The sequence below is a fragment of the Lampetra fluviatilis genome, chromosome 8 (genome assembly GCF_964198595.1).
Source record: "Lampetra fluviatilis chromosome 8, kcLamFluv1.1, whole genome shotgun sequence".
Classification (NCBI taxonomy): domain Eukaryota; kingdom Metazoa; phylum Chordata; class Hyperoartia; order Petromyzontiformes; family Petromyzontidae; genus Lampetra; species Lampetra fluviatilis.
Window position 1 is genome coordinate 12,927,268 of NC_136282.1, and position 24,380 is coordinate 12,951,647.

General features: G+C 44.2%; 2 protein-coding genes across 3 annotated transcripts in view; both read right to left on the reverse strand.

Annotated features, from left to right (window-relative positions):
* EFCAB6 (EF-hand calcium binding domain 6) overlaps positions 1-6,539 on the reverse strand; it is a 33,003-nt gene extending 26,464 nt beyond the window's left edge. The window contains exons 1-4 of the mRNA XM_078858819.1: positions 6,324-6,539; positions 2,391-2,620; positions 932-1,158; positions 296-387 (exon numbers count right to left, since the gene is read on the reverse strand). Coding sequence (XP_078714945.1) covers positions 296-387; positions 932-1,158; positions 2,391-2,616 — 545 coding nt within the window. The 5' untranslated portion in view covers positions 2,617-2,620; positions 6,324-6,539. The remainder of the gene's footprint in view (positions 1-295; positions 388-931; positions 1,159-2,390; positions 2,621-6,323) is intronic.
* A 722-nt stretch (positions 6,540-7,261) lies between these two features.
* Positions 7,262-24,380, reverse strand: part of NUP205 (nucleoporin 205) — a 31,820-nt gene continuing 14,701 nt past the window's right edge. For both annotated transcript variants that reach the window (XM_078859197.1, XM_078859196.1), the window contains exons 18-43: positions 23,439-23,628; positions 23,004-23,124; positions 22,496-22,577; positions 21,490-21,651; positions 20,711-20,826; positions 20,416-20,530; positions 19,966-20,118; positions 19,767-19,841; positions 19,484-19,641; positions 19,186-19,266; positions 18,557-18,748; positions 17,662-17,929; positions 17,167-17,265; positions 16,604-16,752; positions 16,288-16,479; positions 14,744-14,865; positions 14,453-14,591; positions 14,184-14,310; positions 13,516-13,592; positions 13,254-13,382; positions 13,002-13,131; positions 12,224-12,390; positions 9,875-9,998; positions 9,174-9,305; positions 8,838-8,917; positions 7,262-8,522 (exon numbers count right to left, since the gene is read on the reverse strand). In XM_078859197.1, coding sequence (XP_078715323.1) covers positions 8,370-8,522; positions 8,838-8,917; positions 9,174-9,305; positions 9,875-9,998; positions 12,224-12,390; positions 13,002-13,131; positions 13,254-13,382; positions 13,516-13,592; positions 14,184-14,310; positions 14,453-14,591; positions 14,744-14,865; positions 16,288-16,479; positions 16,604-16,752; positions 17,167-17,265; positions 17,662-17,929; positions 18,557-18,748; positions 19,186-19,266; positions 19,484-19,641; positions 19,767-19,841; positions 19,966-20,118; positions 20,416-20,530; positions 20,711-20,826; positions 21,490-21,651; positions 22,496-22,577; positions 23,004-23,124; positions 23,439-23,628 — 3,533 coding nt within the window. In that variant the 3' untranslated portion in view covers positions 7,262-8,369. The remainder of the gene's footprint in view (positions 8,523-8,837; positions 8,918-9,173; positions 9,306-9,874; positions 9,999-12,223; positions 12,391-13,001; positions 13,132-13,253; positions 13,383-13,515; positions 13,593-14,183; positions 14,311-14,452; positions 14,592-14,743; positions 14,866-16,287; positions 16,480-16,603; positions 16,753-17,166; positions 17,266-17,661; positions 17,930-18,556; positions 18,749-19,185; positions 19,267-19,483; positions 19,642-19,766; positions 19,842-19,965; positions 20,119-20,415; positions 20,531-20,710; positions 20,827-21,489; positions 21,652-22,495; positions 22,578-23,003; positions 23,125-23,438; positions 23,629-24,380) is intronic.

Sequence of the window (24,380 nt, forward strand, 5' to 3'; positions counted from 1 at the left end):
TTACGAATCAGCTTTGGCTGTGACAACAGCTCACAACAGCCGACCAGTACAATCGTCAAATGAATTATTTGTTAAAAACCAGACAATAGTGGGCCAAATGTGCCCTCCCAGCGCAACAGACTTGTTGACAGTGTAGCATGCCTCATCGTAATAGGGCTGAGATGAATTCTCAGAATTGTATACTTTGATCTAAAATGTAATGAGATGTTAAAAGAACTGGAATCATCTTTCATTTACTTTATGGTTTTTATGTATTAAGTTACTCTGTGATCACAGGGAGCTGGTAGAGACTCACCGAGATGATGCTGTGCTGGGCCTTGTAGGCTGACCGAGAAAGTGTTCTAAAAACTGCAGGTATGGTATATTCCCATTCCTCCCTGCTGGTACCTGAGTAACACACAAACACACATCTCACCACTTCATCGAAGACTAAAAGCTCTATACCAACAAGAGATGCATTTCAAATAAAGGTCCGTGAACCTGATTATATTTTAATGCTTTTTTATCAAGTCTTTTTTATCTTCAGAAAGTAAAGTTTATCACTTAATAAGGCAAAAATTCCAACCCTGGAGAATTAGAAATATTAGATTACTGTTCTGAATTGTTTTTGTCTCTAGCAGGGCATGTGTAAAATTCACCCCTATTGTGTGTGGATAAAATAGGCAACTGTAAGGTATCCGAAAAGTTTTGTGAAATCTTTTTCCATGCGCCACTCCCTAACACACAGGTTTGCATTGGTCTACCAGAATTCTCATTCTGATACTTCATCTGATGACACCATGCCATAAAAAATATAGGAGAAAAAAACACGACAAGCAAGGCAAGGCTGCTTCGGGAGCTACATCAAAATTAGAATCTTTATTTATCTTAGAGAAATCCGATGAGCTATGAAGCTATTTTCACCAATGTCCAGTAAGGAAGAGATGCATACCATCACAAGCAGCGCGCCAAACTGAGGGTCGGTCAGTGGCAGAACAAAGAGATCCAGCACGCGACGGAGCTCTCCGTGGCTCACTGTGCCAGCCCGGCCCGGGTCCAGCGCCCGAAACGCACGCACCAGCTGCTCCGTCCTCTCCGCCACGCCGCGCCGCACAAGGTCCGCCACCTCGCTCGCCGAAAGCGCGGGCTTTGGTGACAAGGCCACGGATGGCGTCAGGGCTGTGAAAGTGCCGAAAGCTGAGTTTATAAAATGCTTCCAAGATTATGCAGTGAAATAAGAGCGCTGCTAAGTACGATTAGCACGGTTGGCTACGTACGGTGCGAAAGTAGTTCAACATATATGCATGTAAAGCACTTTTGTAAATCCACTGCTGGATTTAGAGCCTCACCACACTGTGGGGAGGCCATCATACCTTACCACACTGGTCAATATAGGTTGGTAAAGACAGAAAGCATGCACAGTCGCGCAATGGATTTTACTGTGCTGCTCCCATACTATCGGAAACGTAACCCCATAAGCCCGTAAGCCCGATGAGAACGGGTTTGTGCATGGTGGTCACCCATCTTAGCAGTATCCAGGCTCAAATCTACTGAGCTTCCAAGATTTGACAAGTTGAAGAACATTCTGGGTGATTTGGTCATGGGACAAGTGTGCATAACTTCTGCAAATTAATATACCGCACGTAAAACCAAAATGAAGACGTGCATTTTTATCTGCCACCACAAACATAGTAAATGACAGTGATCCCTTATCCTGAAATTATTATTTCATGCTTGTCATGCACTGATTCAGAAACGTTGACATCTGAATTCCCTCATCATCTGTGGCTATATTTTAAAATTAAATTTCAATATGATAATTATTAGACATCACTTCTGGTAGGCGGTGGGGGGATAAGAAAAACTACCCTTTCAAAACAACAAATAAAAATGTAACAAAACTGGTAGGCTCGTCTGGATAATTCGCTGTATACATATGACATACACACTCTCGTAAGGTCTTACAGTATACTACATTGAAGAGAATATAGGTCAGATGAGAAAAAGGATATCAATTACTTGCTTCAATAAAGCCAGTTATTATTTTTAAAAGACATTTTCCTTGACGAAGGTTAGATAATTGTAGTTTTATATATCCATACTATTTCAGATTAAAGATGTTTGAAACTTTTTCAGGAATATTTAAAGTATGCTGCCCATATTCAAATAATCGTTACGTTACATTGGTGTCGAACCTGGCCACGGCTGACATCAGCGGCGAGCGAGGTTTCAACTAATCATGGATGCCCCCATCACCAACCTGTACTGGACCAGCATGGTGAAGTACGATCAAACAACCCCTACAACCTACGGCCACGTGGGGAGGCCTTAATCCAGCAGCAGATTGGCAAAGGGCTGTGCATTGTTATTGTCACACTATGAAGGTGACCTGCCGACGGTCAAGGGCTCACATTCTTTGGAGGCTACGGGCGATGTGACTCGGGCATCCAGGCCATTGATGCGACACGGTGCCCCCTCGTTGGCCGGGTACAGCTGCTCCATGTGCACTGTGGACGAGCTGCTCCGTCCCGGCCGGGCATCCCTGCGCGACCCGGGGCGCGCGGAGAAGACGACGCCCCGGGACACGGGCCGGAGCGTCGCCAGGCTGCTGTCTTGTCGGGGCATGGACGTCGGCATCGTTCTGTGGGTTCACACACACACACACGCACACGTGGGTTGTTCATCAGTATGATTTAAAAACATTTAGAATCTGTTCTTTCTAACATGATGCTCTGCGTGTACATGTGCAGCCCTCTTGTCAACCTACTGCTGGATGAGGCCTTCCCCAATGCCTCGTGGGTCAGGAGGGTAATTTGACCATACAACGTCCTGCCGGTCATTTATGGATTTATTACAGCACAATGGATTCTGTTGCACTGCCCTCTGCTGCCACCATGCAGCTCCGCAACGTTACAATATCAGGTAAGCCACAGCTATTGCAGATTAGATGCTGGCCACTTCATTTTGTTTAAAATATACACACTTAGGGAGAACCCATTGCTTTGCAATAAAAAATAAAAGTCATTATTTTCATACTCTTCTCTCAATCTTGTACTCGGAGCATGACACTTATTCTACTTTTAAAATGTAATAAAATGCCAAGAAATGTATTTTAATGTTTGTATCGATGAATTACCATTGACGGTCCTTCTGTCTAAGTTTCCGGGTCGTGCTGTTGGGGTTTGCAGTGTGTGTGTGTGCGTTGGGAGGTGGGGGAGCACAGCGTGGCGTCGCGGTTACAAACCCGGCGACCCAAGTTCGATTCCCTCTCGTGGCCAAAACAAGTGACGATTATCTAAACCGGTCCTGGGCCTCCTCGAGGTCGACTCGGCCTGAAATGAGTACCCGGTGCGGTGTGTAGTAAACATCGCTACTGGGGAGACAAAGGCGGTCGGGCGTGGTGCTGGCCACCCACCCCCTCGTGTACAGCAGCACTTTCCCCAACAGGTTTGTTAAGGCTATACGGGGGATCTTTGTCTCCACAGGGTAACGCCCGCCCCCCCAGGCGTTCTTTGAATTGGGGTCATTATCCCCCTCCTGCTGTATGAAGAACGTTGTTTGCCCACCCAGGGGACTGCCAAGGCAACAACTCTGTTGGTAACTTGACGCCACGCACTCCGCGGCGTGCCAAGCAGGTAACGGAAGCATTGGTCGTGTTTCCATTGGCATTCTGTGCTGGTAAACAAAAACAGCGCTACAAGGCGCAATGGAACCAGCAGCATTCATTCGCGTGAATGTTTATGTGGGAGAATCTAACGTGGTGTATAAGAAGATACCCTGATATGGGGCATAATACGAATTTTAGAAAAAAAATTACGTACTTAAGTGTATGTTCTATTTTCAATTCTAGACCTACTGGACATCCGTGGAAAAATAGCTGTATAGTTAATCGGATTCATCCAGTAAACATAAACATTCCCATTCTGATAAATTGGTGTATCTATTATTTATAGCCTTTTTTGTCAATCCACTGCTCGATGAGAGCCTCCCCTCACATTTTGTCGGTCAGGCGGGTTGGTGGAGCAGAGGGTGACACCACTCGCCACTGATGTTCAGTCGTGGCCGGGAATTGAACTCGAGCCTGGAGGTTAACAACTGCGCCACCGCTCCACCCACACACGTTAGTCATTATCCGCATACATATTTAATGGTAACAGGTTTTATGAGGCATATAAAATCACCCATCCGTTGCATAGTCGTTGTCAATAACGTTTGTTGAATTGTCTGCGTGCTCATATAACAGCTGCAGTATTTCAATGCGACATTTCATTATAACATAGCCATTGATAACGGGAAATTAGAAATGTGTCAGTGGCAGAAAACGAAGCGTGCTGAGAATTGAGTACTGCCCATAACAGAATCACTCATCACATTTCATTTCGTCCATTTCTTTCATCATTTACAACAAAAAGTAAAGCCGAAATGTGCCCCTGTTCAGATGAGCTACGGGGAGCGGTGCTCAACTCACATTCGTGGGCAGATCGGAGCCAGTGGTGGAAATTCCACATTTCTAAGGCGGGCGCCAGTATATCCATTACATTCATTCTTATGACTACACTATTACAAACTGTTGTGTTTAAAATAATGGGTTGAAGGTAAGTTGTATTTTTAAACGATTAAAACGTAACAGGAAATCAAATGCCCTGAACATTTTCTCTCTTTATAAAGTTATTTGTGGGGTGGCCTTGTGATAACAAACACATTCCATTTCAGCGTCTGACAATATGAAACGCTACATTAAAATAAGTACCATAAACCAACATTTCAAAATATCAACACGACATTATCTTACATTAAACGCAATTATACGTATGTATATTTTTTGCTCGAGTTAAAAAGTGACGGAAATTCGATTCGAGATAAGACACTCAAATTTATTTTAACAAGTATTTCCTACTCAAAGGCAATAACTGGATAGAACAATCTTGATTTGAAGCTTTCGTGACTGCAGGAATCCATACTCTTTGGTTCTTTCGGTAAAGTCACGTAGGTAGAAAAATAATAAATATTTTTTAATTTAAGTTTTATTTAATGTTTTATTATTATTATTATATCATTTCCCTTCTACGTGACTTTACCGAAAGATACAAGAAGATGAATCCCTACAGTCACGAAAGCTTTAAATCGAAAATTATTATTTTATTTGTATTGTATATTTTTCTACCTACGTGACTTTACCGAAAGAACCAACGAGTATGGATAGAACACCTCGATTCCCACAACCTTTTGTACGGGAGCTGGAGCGGTGGAGTTAGTGGTTAGCGCACTATGCTCTTATAACCCTTCGACATAAGTTCGATTCCCTTGCCACGGCTCACATCAGTGGCGAGCGATATCACAACACAATCCCTGGACTGGACAATCATTTTCTCCTTCCCCTTGCCCCAAAACCTTTCACCGCACCCGCACTGACCAGCGTGGTGAAGTATGGTCAGAAAACCCACACTGACCAGCGTGGTGAAGTATGGTCAGACAACACACAGACCAGAGTGGTGAAGTATGGTCAGACAACCCACACTGACCAGCGTGGTGAAGTAGGGTCAGACAACCCACACTGACCGGCGTGGTGAAGTATGGTCAGACAACCCACACTGACCGGCGTGGTGAAGTATGTTCAGACAATCCCACATGAGGGTTGTGCAGAATTTAGTTGTACTGTACTGTTGAACTTAGTTTGCTTTCGATAACTTTTGTTCGATCCACTGCTGGATGAAGGCCTCCACATTTGCACTTCCTTAATGTTAATTTTATTAACCGTTTTTTTTTTAAACTAAGCAGTTGGGACGTTACCAATAAAATATTAGTTTATGAAAGATTTACTTTAATCATAACATCTGTCGTTATACATTCATAATATGTACGGTATGTTGAACTTCTTTCGCACCGTACGTACAATATTAAAACAAAAGCTACTAACCCTGTGGTGTCTACAGAGCAACACAAACCCCGCACTTTAACTTAAAATACTTCACAACTTTTTTAACACGTAGGAGGCTTTCGCAACCAATATTATCCATAATTAAGGTGTTTTTCGTGTCGCTAAACCCGCCACCACCCGACACAGCCAACTGGTAATGTTTGTCACGTCAACAAAACGTAACAATTCGTTACGAGCACAGCACAGAGCACACCGGCTTATGTTGGGAGAGTAAACCCCACAACGTTAGACAATCAGAGTACGACGTTTCGCCAGCAATTGCAACCAGCTTCCTCAGGCGACAGCCAGTCTTGTGGAAAAAAAACTTCATATTATGTTCCTTAAACAGACAGGGGGGTGAGGGGGGTGTGACAAATGTGATGTCGTGTCACTTGATGAGTCCCCTCAGGTACTAAGCGCTACTAACCTTTTACAAGTAGTAGCGATAAGATCAGCTGCTGCTGCTATTCTGCAGCACAACACACGAGAAGACCGGCAGACGCTCTCACCCCGGCGTGCGAGACGATGGATACGAGGGAAATATATATACACAGAACTCAGTTTGTCATTTACAACGCGGTTAATTGAAAGTTAAAGTTTAGTCAACTACCGCTGGGGATCGTATCGGTGTCTCCAGGCTCCTCCACTCCCGCGCAGACTGCGAACTGAGCAGGGGCGGGGGAAGGGGGGCGGGGCGTTACCAGGGGCAACGGGAGGACGCAGCCCCCCAGCCCCCGCCCGCCTCGCTATTGGTCGGCGAGCAAGAAGGGCGCGCGCCCAGTGACGTGTCGCGTCATTGGATACAGGGGGTGGAGGCTGTAACGTGACACGTGTTTTGGTTATGACACGTGTTTCTCACGGACACCCCCTCCTGCACCTTCTTTGTAAATCCACGGCTGGATGAATGAGTCGCCACTACCCACACGCTGTGCAGGTCGAAAGGTTAAATCTGACTTAGGAAAGCGGGGAGCTTAGAAGTATATGAGAATAATGGCCTACCCAGTGTTGTAAAAAAATACTCATTCGTAAAAAAACGCCCCTTTAAAAAGGAATATATTTGAATATATTCGGCAAATTTGTTGAGTTTTGATACTGCTTGTGCTTCACTGCCTACAAATTATTACATTATTTCTCAGTTTTGTTTGACTTCACTTAGGTCTACATGCATTACACCTTTTGTCAATGCATTGACATGTATTGATTTATTTAAACATGAATGGTTGCAATACACGCACAACTTGAGATTGTGGCTTGGATATAATGAGATGTCCCCGAGATCGCCTTCAATGCCCAATTCACGAATTAGTGAAATGTGTTGCATATGCTTATGAAAATAATCAAGAGTCCTCACATGTTTAACGAAACAACTTTATTACATTACGAAAACGTTCCCTTAATATCAGACAAACATGCTGCATGTTCAAATAAAATGACTGTTAGCTTTGCTTACAATAAACAGCCCGACGGTAAATATCAAAAGACCACACTTTTGCAATCAAAAGATGCAATTGAAACTTTTTATATATACATACACAATGCCAGAATGTGGCCAACAGGTTTTTAATTGTTGAATTATATAAAATATATATTAAAAACCTCATTAACACACATTTGTATTCAATACCAACATATATGCAAAAAACGTAATGGATTGTACTGAAGTGTGTTGCAAATTACACATTTACAAGAATCAATTGTCTATGTTGCCATGTCACCACGATTCCATACAGGATATCAAAGTAGAGCAGAGAACACAAGTACCCTTGAAAAAGACATCACTTCAAACTCAACTTGTCAAGAGGGTGGAGACAGAAGATGGTTGGGTGTAGCATTGTCTATACAAATACATTTTCCACTTGAGTGGCCTTTTAAAGCATCGTTCAGTGGTTGGCTAAACACTTGACCTGCACTTTGCAATTTGACCAGGAGAAGTGCAGAAAAAAATGTTGGTACATACTAATTCATTAGGAAAGTTTTGCAATAGCTTCAGATCACCCTTTAAGAAAAAAGTATTAGAAACGGTGTTAGGAAAAATAATAGCATTTACAATTTACGACTCAATCTGCCATCTATAACAAACTACTACAGCAATGCATTGTTCAAGAGATTTTGCACTCCACAAATCATTGTTTCCCATCTGTGTTCACAAGTGAATGTAAAGTTACAACGATGCGCGAGACATTTGTAGGACTCATTCGATTCAAAACAACTTGTCACGCATTTATCAGTTAGGATACACGTTTAAAATACAGCCTTACATTTAGCCGTGGGCAAACATATCAGCAAACGGTGTCCATCCCTTCAGTACAGTAATACACGAGCAGACTGGACGCAACACAAAAGAGACAGAAGCTCCACTGTGATGTGTTAAACTTGGATGTAATGTTTTAAACTGTCTCCTGTGTCTAGCCGCATCATGCCATGCAAGGTCATGGTTGTGCATTGCCATCAGCCGAGCTGCGCAGTGTCGTTCTCAGGCCCTCTTGAGGCTGAGCAGGCCGCGGATACGGCGGGCCAGCACTTGCACGAAGGCGTATCGCGAGCGCATCTTTCCGTACGTGCTCTCAATGTCCTGCAGCTTCTTGTGCAGAGCATCCCCGAAACAGATGGACGCGTCGCTCAGCAGCTTCGAGGCCACGAGACGGGAGGAAGTAAAATGATGTGCAAATTAGACAACATTATTTGTGCGCCACAGGCTTATGGACCTAATTGCAATTATATTAATTTTCGGTGGTTTTTATAGTTTGATAAAAAATAAAACTTTATATCACGCACTATTCAGTGCAATAAAACTGGACAAATTCTAAATTATTGCATTTTTAAACCAGTAATGTTTTAGGAAATGTAAGAAGTACTATCATTAATTATTGAACTGAGACTCTGCAAGTACAGTAAGAAACAAAAATGTAAAGAAACATTGATATGCTCAAAAACAACATACCTGGTCTACATCCTGTCGAGTGATTCTTGATAAAGGCACAGAGGATGGCTGGTCATTCTTCGCTACATGGCCAAATGGGTCTGAAAGGCAATTGTGTACACGTTATGCAATCCGCAAATAAAACAAGATTAGTTACGTACATAATATAATTCCAAACCCTTTAAGTTAAAGTTTGAATTGTCCATTAAAAAATGAAAACACCAGCGCCAAAATTAAGTGGGAAAAAAGTACGTTACATAATGATCGCACGATCATTAACCATTGAAACTTGTGTTCACAGACTCCTCATTTTCAGCAGGGTTCTTTGCACAACAGCAAGTTATTAAGAATTCTCACCCTGTAGGTGTCGTGGGCGCAATTGGACGGTAGAGGCGCCCAGGTAAGAGTCACAGGGGTCGACTGGCACGCAGTGCTGGCAGTAGAACTCCAGGTGGCGCCACAGCACAAACAGGCTGTTCTCCAGTGTGTCTGCAGAGCTGTCAAGGCAGTTCTAAAGAGCCATTGCTTGAAGCATTAGCTCATATACATTTCAGTGAATGTTTTATTATCTCATTTGTATCGGTGAGTGGTTATTTTCTGTCTTGATTGTGCAGTGTCCTCTCATTTAGTCTAAATGTAACAGCACACAGCAGGTACATGTGTGGATCTACAGCTTATATGTTAATCCACTGCCGAATGAGGGTGGGCTATGGGAGAAATTTGCCAATACTTTGGCCACACTGGTCAGTGCAGGTTGCTTACAGACAGAGAGCATAGATGTGGGAGCATAGATGTATAAGTAAAACAAAGTCATTTGCTTCACTTCCCTCTGCTGCCACCACGTAATCTCACGACATTAGCACGTCACTTTGCATAACATTTGCATCCACTGTAAATAATACATTCTTACACACGCGATTCGACACGTGTAATGTGATGGGTGAGAACCATTTCACTCGACGGATGAATGCATCATTACGCAAGCAGAGTCGTATATGCCTGTGCAAATCACTATGTTCCAAACAGACTCCGCCGTGTGCTCTGTGCAGATAGGATACAGTTGTGAAGGGCGAGCAGCTCTGCATGGTGGTTGATGATGCGAGTGAGACGGCGCTTTGCCAGCTCCTGCCTTTGGCTGGTTGATAGCTTCTCCACGCCCGCCGGTAGCATCGGCTGGGACAGCTGTTGCAGCAGGGCACAAAAGCAGATGCAATCACGATATCCAACAATTGCATGAATCATGGAGGAGCAAAACACCAACGGCTGTGATGAATGTCCAATGCCAGGCAGGCAGACAAAAAAAAGTGACTTAACGTTTTTTTTTGTGACTACACAAAATAAATCATGAAAAGAAATCTGTACCCGCATCTAAATCTTATTCTGAACAATAACACGTGTTATTTATTCCATTGTTGTAAAAATGGTGAAATTGAAATCTCATAAAACCAATACATGTCAAAAAATTTTCTTAAACTTTAACCAGTGCTCGAAATCGGCCAAAACGATCCATTCCCCTGGGAATTTGATGCATCAAAATGACAATGCGTGGCGATTCCAATTATTAAACTCAAATGTATGTTCTTGCATTAGACAAACTATTTGAATGTTTTAATGCATTAAATAAATGATGCTATTAATCATGGCGATGAATACCAAATAAACTCATTCTCCTTGAACGTGTTAACAGGAATTGTTTTTGTTAAGCTCTCGCTTACAATTCGGTCAAAAGTATTCCCCCTTCAATCCAATTGTCTCCTTCCCATGAGCCCGTTTGGACTGAGGTGAGTACAGCCTAAATGTGTGCCAAACCTTTGTCTCATTAGCTCCTTCTTGTTCTGTAATTCGTCTCATCTGTTGCATTCTCTGTAATTTTACACCATCTTGTGCACTGCCAAGATTATGTTATAGCCTCCTCTTTGGTAAGTATGATATAGATTTGAAGCTTTCGTGACTGCAAGGATTCATACTCTTAGTTTTTTCGGTAAAGTTACGTAGGTAAAAAAATGAAATTAAAATTAATTTTATTTTTATTAATTTTAATTTCATTTTTTTACCTACACGACTTTACCGAAAAAACTAACAGGACCCTGCGGGGTGGGCTGGTAGGAACGAATAACCAAAGAATATAAACATAATGTATTATTACACTTGTTAAGCCAGGAAAGCCCCACTGAGTCAAAAGGTTTTTGTAGGGTCCTGCCAAGTGTTTGCAGTAGGGGTCGATGTTGATACACGGACGGACGGACGGACGGACGGACGATATAATCTATTGGTGGTCTGGTCCACTTCGTTCCTACCAGTATAAGTATGAGATATATATCATTGATGCTTCATTATGGCCCTATTAATTAACTATTTTTTTACTATTTCTACTTTACCAGGAAAGGCCCGCTGAGCTATGTAGCTCTTTTTCAGAAGCAACCTGGCCACAAATGATACCTCAAGCAAGTGGCTTATCACGTGCAAATTTATAGCAGCCAAATACTCTTAATGCATGTTCCTAAATGTGGAGGAAAAAACCAGAGGACCCGGTTTATACCAAGACCACATTTGGAGAAACCGCAGCATCCTTCAGACTGCTATAGCAAATCGTTACCTCAACAGTATTAGCTATTTACTCTAGCCCTTGGGCACAGTATATGTATGAAGCCTAATAGATCACCTTTTGCAAGAACATAAAGCTCAAGAGTAAAAATCATTAAGTAGCTTTGCGCATTAATTTCCACCAGTGTTCCTCAAAACCTCTCATCTGAATCCAGTTTTGATTGTTCTATTTACCAAATGCATGCCTAAAGGAAACTCCATGTGGAATCAAAATTAAGTGAAATGGCTTGAGATACTTCGAGTTATGCATTCAGAATGTAATGATTCACCCCACCACCGAAATATCACAATTGGCTATCATGATTCAATTCAAGAATCGATTATATTCTGTAAAATCTACAGTCTCAATCTTATTTCATCCCTCTACCCTAAATGTTACATATGCATGTAAGAATTTATTTTAATTTATGAAAACATACATGTATATTGACTACACAAGGGTTGTTCAACTGGTGGCTCAAGCGACATTTGGCCCGTGTAGCCTTCTGGAGAAACCTACTGAGAGATTATGGTCTGCTTAAAGATAAGGCTAGCAGAGACTTAAATAGATACGAATCAGTGAGATCAAAGAAACAAACCAAAGATATGAGGGCGATGCAGACAAATAAAGACATATAATTAATATTAGTCAGATGAAAGCAAGCTAACAAAAGATAAAAAAAACTGGAGACAAGATTGTCTGGATTAGTAGTCACATAAGCAGGTCATGACGCCACCATGCCACATGATGTAATTTTACTAAGAGACTTGCTGGAAGACCCTAGTTTCCACCATAGTGCAAAACCTTGCTTATCGCGATATACCTCTCGCAAGTCGTCGGCTGAGAGTTGTTCAAGGCCCTGCAGCTTGCGCAGGCTCTGCTGGTGCATGTTGTGGACGTGCGTAAAGTCCTCGGCCGCCTGCCGTACCAGGCAGAACAGGACGCCGAGGCTAGGCAGCTGCCAGGCCGGCGTCACCGACAATGGGTTCTCTGTATGTCAGGTATAAACATGCTCAGATCAGCACTGCCAACCTTTTTGCACTGGTCTGACAAGCAATTGAAATTAGTGGATTTTCTTAAAAATAATACTGGGTACACATCAACATGTCCAGCCCTTTTGTAAATTAATTGTTTAATGCCTCACTCTATACAGGTCGCAGAGATTATATTTATTTGGCCATAATTCACGGCAGGTTGGGGGAGCACAGTTCAACAATGATGGATTTTGATCGACTGCCGTTGCTGACAATGCAGACCCACAAGCAGCCTACATCACCCGCTTTATGACTAATGCTCCCCCTCCTCAAGCACCATCAAGATTCAAGCCTGCTAAGCTTTCGAGATCGGAGGGTACATTCCGGGCGATTTCGGCATGGGCTACACTCATACTGGGTATTCATAGTTATTTCAGGTAATATGTTGATGACAATAATTTATATATACAGCAACATATTCAACTGGACAACAGATTTCATATATTCAGGAAAAAACACAAGCCAAAGACTTGAGAGTTCAAGATTGGTTATGTAAATCCATATCTGGTTACTATCAGTTATTCAATGAGTGAATCACAGTAAACATGGCATGTATGCTTCTCTCACCATCCCTGCGAGACCCATCCTTCTGCAGGGCCTCGGCCAGACTTGGCGTAAAGAGACAGACCATCTGCTGCGGAGCGGTGCCGGACTGCGTGAGAATTGTTCGGCAATAATCCACGACGTTGGCACAGATCTGAACAAGCGAGACGGACAACCGAGAACAAGCACATGCTGATGCACTGCCTTGGGTACAGCCACCCACGGCTAACATATTTCAATGAAAATGTCCACGCAAGCTCCCGCGGCTTCCTTTACCTGCTGTATGGCCAGGGTGGCCTCGTCCCTCTTGCTCAGGCCGTTTGATTGAGCACCGTCATCCAGGGTTTTGAGCTGACGCAGCCAGTCCGAGCCGCAGAACTTGAGCAGAAGGCCGAGCGTCTGCCGCTATTATAAAATCGTGGCATAAGAACATTGTAGGGAATAAACCATCTGTGCTAATTATAAGGTTTGAAAATAAACTGAAAAGCGTTTTGCGAGTGTGACACAACAACTTCGTAATATAGCTTTCGCTGCTTACTTGGATGCGAGATAGGTGTCCCTTCAGCTCTAACAGTGCCACCTCGTTTCCTTGGAAGTCCAGCACAGACAAGAACTCTAGTGTGCAAAAGGAAACATGGTAAGTACACTTGCAATTAGCACAAAACAATGCTCAATTAATTATTGAGTTTTTAACTATATATTCTCTATATTGTCTGGTTAGTTGCGCGTAAGAACCATTTGTAGGCGCAGCTTTCTTGTACCAGAAAATAAGCTACGCCTTAACTTGTGGGAGCAATAAGTCTGACGCGTGTTTGAGGTGTCTTAACTCAACATGTTTCTTTATTTCTTGGTTGCACAAAAACGAGCGTTTTCTAAAGTTATATCTTCGCCTGTTCACGTACTGTATCACCCTGTCGCACGGTAAAAGACTGTATCCACTCGCTCCCCGCTCGGCACTTCTCATAGCTTTCCATTTATACTGTAAAACCGGAAGTGACGTCATGGGTTCAACCAACAGAGCGTCTAACCACAGTGGGGTTTCTAAACTGTTGGAATATTCCAAATCAACTATAACCAGTCTGTCAACAAATGTATGACAGATGTACATCAAATGTATACACAGAAATAATGCGTTCACTTCTTGTCTTATGGCTCTTACACCATTCTTTCCAAAAAATTAAAATTGCAAGTGTGGCAGTGGCTTACCGTGCAATGCAGTTTTGCAGATAATGCTTACAAGCAGAGCAAGCTCCTGCAGGGCTCCCAGGCTGAACTCCTGGCACCGCAGGATGGACTGCACTGCATCGCCGTGAACCACCAGGAACTGAATAACCTGCAATGTGTCAATGGGTTATCACCGACCGTCCGTTGCCTCTGTAGCCCTCTGTTGTAAAAGCTTCAGCGTAGGTGGTTGTGCCTCTCGAAAAGTCAAAAACAAGTGTGGGTGTTTCCCAGCATAGGGATGGATGTCTCACCTGGCTGGCGGCCTGCTGCTGCTGTTGAGACAGCGACGTGAGGATGGTGGAACACAGTTGCAAGGCGGAGAAAAGTATCTGCCGGTATCGGTCCAACATCGAAGGGATGAAACTCTCCCGGTCTTTGCCGCCGTACAAGCTGCGGATTGACATTTTATTTCGTAAATACCAGGCATACTTGTTTTTAAATCAATGCCCACCATTGCTACAATGCAAGAGTAGTGACACAATTACAAAGCATTATTTGGTGGCACTTGCAGTAGAGGGACTATGAAGGATATTGAACACTACCTGTAGGGGTCGAGCTCAGGACGGAGGCTGAACACGCGGCATTGTGCCAGGCAGGCGATAACACCGGCTCTCAGCAGCTCTGTGGCTCCCTGGGGACTCCGGGCAACGCGAGTCAAGAAGGCCTGGACAGCAGAAAAACAAAGGTCATGTCGAGCATGCATATCATTTATATACTCTAATGAAAGCATCAACCCTGTACAGCCCTTTTGTCAATCGACTGCTGGATGAGGGCCTCTTCATGCCTGTGCAGCTTATGGCAGTTATTCAGTCATACTTTGCTCAGTATAGGTTGGTGTCGGAGGGGGGGCATAGACAGAGAGCACGGCAGTACACCATGACAATGAATAGTGCGGCACTGCCCACCAAGGAACCCCTGTTGTGCATGGGGGTCTCGCCCATCGAAGGGAGTCCACAGGTCTCTGCGCGAGTCTATTCATACTTATGTATTGGGGAAAGCCACACCGAGTCACGGGAATTTATTTCAGGAGGGTCCTGCCACATTGGGTTTTTTATTTAAGTTTTCACCAAATAATGAGTGTTTATGTGGGAGCAAACCGGAGCACCGGGAAACAACCCACACGTGCGAGGGGGCAACAATATCTCCGTACAGTTGGAACAGATGGAGACTAGTCCACACTTTGCTGACTCGCCTTCTAATGGAGAGCCAGGGTACAGCTTCTCGATTGCCCACCCACGGGAACGGAGTTTCACAACATTTGTGTGCGATCCATCAATCCTCACTGCTACCTCTACATCGCCGATTACAGGTGCCACGTGCATATCCACCATCACTGCAAATGGGAACCAGAGACTAGCAGAGACCAGTGGCGTAGTGTGGTTGACAAGATAAGGAGGAGAAAGAGGTGGTGTAGTTGGGACAGAGGAAGGTTAAATAAGGAGGGGGAGGAAGTGGTGGAAGTGTAGAAGGTGGAAGAGTATAAGGAAGTTGAGGAGAAGGAGGTTGAGGAAGGGGGAGGAGGAAGGAGGTGAAGAAGATGGAGCACTATCCAGGCTCAACCCTGCTTTGTTTCTAAGCTCTGACAAGATCAGGCACATTGTGGCTGTTTTGGCTATAGGCCTAGGGAGGCATCTTTCTGAAAACCAGGCTCCTATACAATTAGCATGTTACCAGAGACAACCCCAATATTGGTACAGGGCTGCCCATTTGTTATAAAAGACATGCCTAAAAATGTAACACAGTTGGGCAACCTTTACTTGGACCTGTGACATTGGCAAAATAAAAAAGCTATCAACAATAACAAACAAACAACCCCTTCCCACAAATGTGCATATATTCTACAACATGACAATGATTACATGTTCACATCAACAAAGCAGTTGTCGTTATGCTACCAAGATAATTGTATCTTCGAGGCAATCCACCAAAAACATGAATGCCTTTGTCCCGAGATTTTTCAAAACAACTACAAGCAGACCCATGTAACGAGATGCAATGCGACCTCATTGTGCATCACTGCCCCAGTACGATGTGTTGTTGTTGTTTTTTCACGCGTGTTGCTCAAAGGTGGGGGGGGGGGGCGTACCATCTTTGACTCGTAGACATAGAGCGCCTTTAGCACGGGCGGCTCAGGCACGAGCATGCCCATCAGCGTGGCATCATCCTGCGCCAAGCTCTCCACCAACACCTGCAGGTAGCCGCTGGTCATGAGGAACGTCAGCCACTGCTGCTGCCGGTCAATTGCCACCACTTGGTCCAGGAGGGCCATTGCGAGCATCTGCGGATGGCAAGTACAGCTCTATGTCATGCAGCCGCACGGGAAAAACAAAAACATGGGGAGGGAACATGACCTTTAAAAAAGGAGTGTGTGCTGCGTTAGCTCCCCGTCCCACCCGACGCACCCTGCCGATCTCCAGGCCGTCGCAGGCGTCACGGTAGACCACCTCCATGAGAGGCGTGCCGTAGCCATTTATGATGTGCGCGTTCTCTCGCCGCAGTCGGCTGTAGTCGTCCTCGGGTGCCATCAACGTGTTCCACATAGAGCCCTTGCCTGAGGGTCATGTCACCATCAAACAGAGATGTGACTTTGTGCACTCTCGCCACATTGCTATGAATGTCGCTTACATTGTTTTCTGTCATGCAAAGACAATCCAGCCCCCACACTATGCAGCATGGCAATGGGAAAGCATTCACGACGAAAAAAACGCAATTTTTAGTTTACAAAAGGGATCAATTTGTTTCGTATGTATTTTTGTACTTCTTTTGCAATGTACATTACCAACTGTGTAAATCGGAGGTTACCCTCCATACCTTGGTATTTTGGGAGAATACAGTAGTGGCGTACAGTGGTATGTGTCATGCTATGATTACACAGCATGACCTCCGATTCGCAAGGTTGGCTACGTACGGTGCTAAAGAAATTCAACATACATGTGTGCGGTGGCGCCTACTAGCATATACCCACCAGTCTGCAGTGTGTCGGGTTCCATTGGGCTCTGGGCCACCTGCAAGTAGTAGAGAAGGGCCCCATACAAGGACGAGCGCACACGCTGCATCCCGCCACCTTCACAATCAAGGGCACCACGATTGAGACGCAATTACATGGGGCCAATTAAGGAAACAAATCTCGACAGTGCAGTAAACATCCCTGCAGTCGTCTTTGCCACGCTCTGGATTTAAACTGTTATCATCAGAACACCAACTGCTGCCATCATCTCTAATACCAAAACCTGTTGAATTCTCAAATTTCAAATGAGTGGCACGCACGCAATTAAAATTCCAACATTATAAATATATGCATATTCAAGCATCTTTAGAGAACACCACTTATTTGTTAACTTCATGAAAATCAACATTGAATGTCAAAACACTTTGCATTCTCCGCTTTCAATAAATGCACGGCACCACATTTTACACCTATAAAGAAAACGCGAATGGTGATCAAAAGCGCCATCCTCACTTGTCTTCATGATGAAGTTGAGCAGGCTCCTCAGGATGTCCTGCAGCGACACCACGCCGATGGAAGCCAGGCCTGCGAGCCCCGACGTCCCGTTCAGCATGGACACAAACGCCGAGCGCTCGTCCGTGGGGCCTTGCGAGGCCGGCTGCACTGGCAGAGGTCTCCCCGCCTGCTCCGTGCGCAACGACTGGCTGAGGTGCGTGCACAGCGTAAACACCATGCTCGCCACCACCGGCGTCAATTCTGGCACCGCCTCTTCGGCCAGGCTCTGTGGAGACAAACAATATATGTATACACACGTTTCACAGTGACGGGCTAGACAAAATTCAAGGTTCGGTGACACAAGTTCATAATCGTGCGCTTTGAAGGTGCGCAGTGGTGTAGAACGTGCAGAGGTCATTTACGTGAGATGCCAGTGAGGGAGCTAAATTGCAATTAGGCTGCAGATCTAGACATTTAAAGTGTTATCCCCTCATATGTAGGTTTTTTTCTAGGCACTCTCCGTTTTTGAGAAAACAAAACCACTTTAAATAGTTGAGGAAACATCAAGTTCAACCACATTTTTGTTCACCGTCTTGTGGTCAATATTGGACATTAGTAATTCCGACGGCTGATTTTTCTCATTGTGTACAATTCTCCTCAAAAAAATTTCAGTTTTTCCCAGTCAGTTTTTTAACTCCTTGCAATGAGAGTTTTAAGCAGACCCCAAGCTCGTATCCTTCAATTATTCCTCGAATTAACAATTTCTCCTTCAGAAATAATCAAACATATACCAGATGGTTTATTTTTGAACCTCAAACTACAAACTAATGTACAAGGCATTTTCCTGCGGCAGTCTACGTCGCGCGCCTGTGAACAGTACGCCCCGCCCGTGTTTTTTATTTCAAAGTGTGACCTTGCGGAAGAGGTCATTGAGGAGGTCCGTGATGAGGCCGAGCCGGACGTCTCCCTGCAGGAGCTCGGTGGGACAAGAGGCGAGGATGGTGTCCACCACCTGGCGCCAGGCCTCCAGCGCGTCGCGCTTGGCGTGCAGGCTTTCACGCACCGCATTCCTCTCCACCACGTGCTCCAGCACGGAGCGAAGCTCCTGCAGAGCGGTCAATAAGAGGGACAAATGAGCGAGCCATCAGCCCAACCTGCATTGGCAACGCCGCAACAGTAGCAATATTATCCCCACCACCCCCCCCTCCCCCCTGTGAATAAAATAAATGCCAGGTACAAATACAGAGTAAACCTTGGTTTGATTTGACCTGGAAAATGCACGGATTGTATGTGACACGTAATACAGCTGTAGATGGACACAATAAAAGCCAAGTTGTAGATGGATTAGCTCCTGCTCACTGCAATAACTTTGGCAGCAAAGGCATACGCGCTAGAAGGTCACCGCACACTGTTTTTGAAATTGTTATTATTTTTTGGTCAAACCACTCTTTCAGTCTTGGTCAGCCCTTTCGAGTTTGCAGCCGCGAAGCATAATGATAACGCGCTGTGCAGATGCTGTGATGAATGGCCCTGGGCACTTACCGCAAGCAGCAGGGCTCGCTGCCCAAGGGCTCCCATGCCTTGCAACGTGTTCACCTCGGTCATCAGGATTCTGTGCAGCATCTTATCGTGGTCGAGAAAACACCCAAGTGCAAGCACTTCAGTGAGTTCACAGCAGAAGCCACGTCCAATCACTTCACAGTTTAAAATTAAACTTGTTTCAAGTATACAACCGTCCAGGAACCCATCTGACTCGGCACAATTTATCACAAAAACAAACAGCGTACAAACTTGCTCATGATACAATAATGCATTTAGGCAACAGAGGGCACGCACACACCTTGATGTTGCAAACTGTGAGCCCCTGTGGGCCACGCTGCTCGCAGGACATGATGACTTGCTCCATCTGGGCCATATCAAAGAAGTCCAGCTGCATTGGTTCGGGGAACTTCTGGCTGAAGTCTATGGCATCCAGCATGCTCACAATCTTCCTGCGCACTGCAGCAGACAGAGTAAGCAAAAACATTATTAACCGACAGCAAGCCAGTATTTATTTTTCTTCACGCGGACGCCCTTATACTGCGTAAGATGGCAATACAAGTGGATATATATTTTTTGCAAACCTTTGGCAGATGAATCTCCGCTTGTAAAAAAGCTGCTCAGAAATCTGGATTCCTCCTCCTGGCTTGCCTCTGGGTCTGAAACAAAATAAGGTGGTCAAACTTGGCCCCATCACAATTTAGTCACGTAAAAATAAATTCACATATGAATGGGGCGGAATGAGATGGATCGTGACGTGGAACGGATGTGCCGATAATATACCGGCGCCGGGACGGAAAGGCGACTCGTCAAGCAGAAGCCGAAGGAGGCGCTGAGTGTACGAGCGCTGCCGATTGAGTGACGTCACGCGCAACTCCACCGCCACTGTCCGCAGCAACCACGACATCTGCGTGAGGACCAGTATCCTGTTCCCATCTTCCGAAAGATAAAATATAACATTTGAAATTAAGAACAGTAACAACAACATAGCCATTTTATGCGTATACATTTATAGCAAAGATTAATATTTTATTTTAGGACAGACATTAGGAATGGGAAAACCTATGACTAATAAAATGCATAAAAGGAACAGCAACTAAATATAGTGCTGCAAACCATTAATAAAAAAACTACAAAATCCACTGAAATGCAAGAAGGCTAGGTGATGGCAGTACTATATTTGCAAGACCCTCTTAAATCTCAATGGACGAAGTGTTTATAGCTTGAGCACACCTGCAGCCTGGAAAGGCAGGTGCTGCAGATGTCTGTACAAGAAGTCCTGTCCAGTGCGCAAGTAACGCATGGTGGGTCCTGAGGTGTCGGAGTTGGCGCACAACCGGTAGACCACCTGCACAGCATAGAACCAGAAACATTATCTGCACACTTTTCTTGTTGTTGCTGGAATTAATAATTACAAAAATACACGTTGCATTTAAAGCATTTAATGTAGGAGCTATAAGTTGACGGATGTGTACAGTATGTTACCGAGTCTGTAATGTAAAGACAAGTTCAGCATCGCAGCTATGACCTGGTAGCAGAGCTCAGTGAGGTGTGGAGAGGCGGAGGGGATGGCGTTCTTCTCCACACTGCGATTCAGTATTGCCAGGATGGAGTGCAGGCACGTGCGTGGGAAACCCAACACTCCTGATGTACACATAGAACATGAGAAAAAAACAAGACAGCTTCATCATCATAAGTCACGATCAATTCACTACTGGATGAAGGCCTCCACGTGATGAAATAAGCTCTTGAGAGGGTGCTTTATGGATTGTTGCCTGGCGTAACTATGAGAGATGGCAATGACTTGAGTCCTTTATAATGTAAAATAATATATAAAATTGCTTAATGTTTTGGTCAAAGGCCCTTCTGCAGGGTAGGGCGAGCAGAAAGATTGACTGCTTTCTGTTCACTCTGAAGAAAGGCCACCGCCCGAATTCTGAGTGGTTTTTTTTGCTTATTGTAAGGCAATGTTTAAGATGAATGTGGTGGGTTTTATTTGTGCTTTTATACCGCGGTTAACGTGGTATCTTACATTTTTTATATATATATAAAACAATTGAGAGATGACCTTAAAAATTTTTACAAAAAAGCAAAGAACAGGAACAAAGTAATTCACTCTTTGGTTCTTTCGGTAAAATCACGTGGACAGAAAATTAATAGATCACGACGTTTCGATCGCAACACAAGCAACCGTAATTCAGTTGCAACAAAAAATTCATGGCCACGATTGTAGTTATAAAGAAATCAGACAAGCATTAAATGTTTTTAAAGTGCCATTTTATTTTTGAACGGTGGATTAAATTTTACCAGGATCCTGTAGGGTGGTGGTGCTAACGGGCTTGCGTAACTCGTAGCCCAGCAGGAAGAGTGCCAGGTTGGGTGGCTTTTGCTCCAGAGAGTACAGCATCAGGTTGAGGATGTGGATGCGGGTGCCACTCCTTTTAGAAACGATGCCCTCCAGGTCGCTCTCTGCAAAGCACAAAACAGTTGGGGGCAAATGCCACACCGACCCTCTCTCCAGTTATAAAGAGACACACTAAAAAAACAAATCGGTTATTATTTCAGAAATGTACCTTGCAGAAAAGTAATAATTCGCGTCCTTCAAGATGAAAATTGTGTCACAATTTGAATTGAGATTTAATTGTAGAATTGAGTTGCATTAAAAAATTCCAGAATCAAAATCAAGATCCATCTACAAAATAAGAGCTGTCTACATTTTGGAAAGCATTCTCCCTTCTATTACTTAATTTTACAAGGTCAAAACGGCAAATAATAGTTTTAAGTAATACAACTCTAAATCGTTAGTGGACGAGCTTTCTCAATTGCATCCCCAACAATCTGGAATATCCTCCCACTCATCATCAGACAAATTGACTCCATCACATCACTCTAATCCAAACGAAAGGGTTTTTTATTCAGCCGGGCACACACTGGTGAATAAAAAATAAATCACATTTTCGACATTTAACCGATTGGTCTAATTAGTGAAACTTTTTGGTACTCCTCCTGTGAAGGTTTCCTGGCTTGTGTGAGAAGTTGAGATTGTGTGAGAAATTAAGAGCTAGACCATTGTACTATACACAATTTTCTATTCCCCTGTTGTGATAACTTATTTGGTTGTTTATACCTTATGTTTTGTATAGCATTTCTTGACATTTTTATTCACTGAGGGTTTTCACTTCGTAATTGTTATAAACAGGATCATGCGCTTCATGCGATTATGCATGCAATTATTGTACAGCGTTGTGAAATGCAATTAGCACGGATGGCACTTTAGAGAACTGAAATGATTATTATGCAAACTACACGTTACCTTCTTCCACCAAGGCAACCTCTTCCAAATCTTCATTGTCCAAACACTCAACGAAGCCAGCCAGCAACTTCTGACTGGTGCTCTGTAAAACATACATTTTGAATGCGACGTCAGTAAAGTACATGGGTAGTTCAGCACACCTAGTGCACACACAGACAGTTTTATGGTGGTGGCGAGATATTAACTCCCTAGCCTGGTATGAAGGAGGTTGTGGGCTCGATTCAGAACCTGACGCCTGTATATTTTGAGTTTACATGTTCTCCCCGTGGCCGCGTGGATTTTTTCCAGGTTCTCCGATTTTTCCAAACCACATTTAGAAACATGCGTTTTATAGTATTTGGCTGGTATATATATAATCACACAAGCCACTTTGTTGAGCTATCATTAGTGGCCAGGTCGTTTCTGAAAAAGAGCTACATAGCTCAGTGGGCCTTACCTGGTAAAACATTTTTTTTTTAAAGAACTGAAGTAACCAAATGAGGTGACAGTACTGAAAGGGGATTGTTACCTTGTCGTGTGTGAAGTCTCCAACAAGCTTGCTTTGGATGTTCGGGTATTGGCAAACCTGGCACAGGATCTTTGCACCCTCGGCCACAAGGGGCGAGTTTGTTGCACTGTGGCACAGGTACCTGTAAACGCGAATGCATCACAGAATGTGATCATACATTGTGAATATCATTTATTATACTCGCACAAACTATCAATATTCACATCTACTGAGTACCAAGTGCACCTCAGGCCGAATCATTCTTCAGTAGCTCCTGTGTTTGCATATGATGCTGCTGGTGGGCGCTGTTGGCTATAGTAATGGTGTTTTTTTTAAATGATCTAACAATTCTTCAATTAAAATTGATTCTTCCGCTCATAAGCCTGAACAGCCGCCGGCTCACAAGTCCAAGAGTTAATGGTGCAGTGGGAATGTAACGATCACGGGCGGTCGAACCTGGCGATGGTGGCGATGTGGTCGGGCTTCTTGGAGCGCGGATTGATGCCCTGCAGCAGCTGCTCGAGCGGCGTGACGATCACGCTCGAGTGGCTCTCGCGCAGCAGGTCCATGAAGAGGCCTTCCTTGCGCAGTGCGGCGTGCAGCATGGACAAGCACGACAGCAGGGCGCCCTCCAGGGAGGCCTTGCCTGCAGCCCGCACGCACGCGCGCACGGCACGTTAAGAGAAAAGCATTCATAGGTGTGTTCCTCTACAACAGGAGCCGGCAACCAACAAGAGCCATTTTTTTCGAATTCGGTACAAAACTCATTATTTCAAGAGCTGCAATGCATGTGAATACATACATCCAATGTGTCACGAAGCAGTCCGTAAAGAGCTGCAGAGGTTGCCGACCTCTGTCCTACACGAAAGACTATTGACAAAGTCCCAACACGCTTTAGAGTACAGGACTACATTGACACTTAGAAACGCACCGTTTGTGATGCTCTTCACATGTTTCACGTAAACCATGTTGCACTAAACGAAACGGTAATTTGCCGGGCCAACCGACGGAATACACAGACATCAGAGACGTAGAACTAGAATTTTGTCTAAGGAGGTAAAAATTTTACTGCGTATTGATAACCAGGCTGAGACCATGATCTCTACACTTGTGAATCCAATATAATCATAGGTGCCTTCCCAAATTATAGCCAAGGTTCTCAGCAATTTTATGCCACCACTCTGACGCAGTATTACCTCCCTGAGCCACCTGGCCACTGGTCCTCTGCAATCTTAGATAAGATTACAGAGGACCGATGTAAAGAGAAGTAACAATACAATAATAAGTGTTTCATTTTGGGCCGTTGACATCTGAACATAGCACACCTAAGTCTTACCCAAGCTGACTGTCTAAATCAGTGGTGCAAGCAACAATATCACGTACAAGACAAAAGCAGTT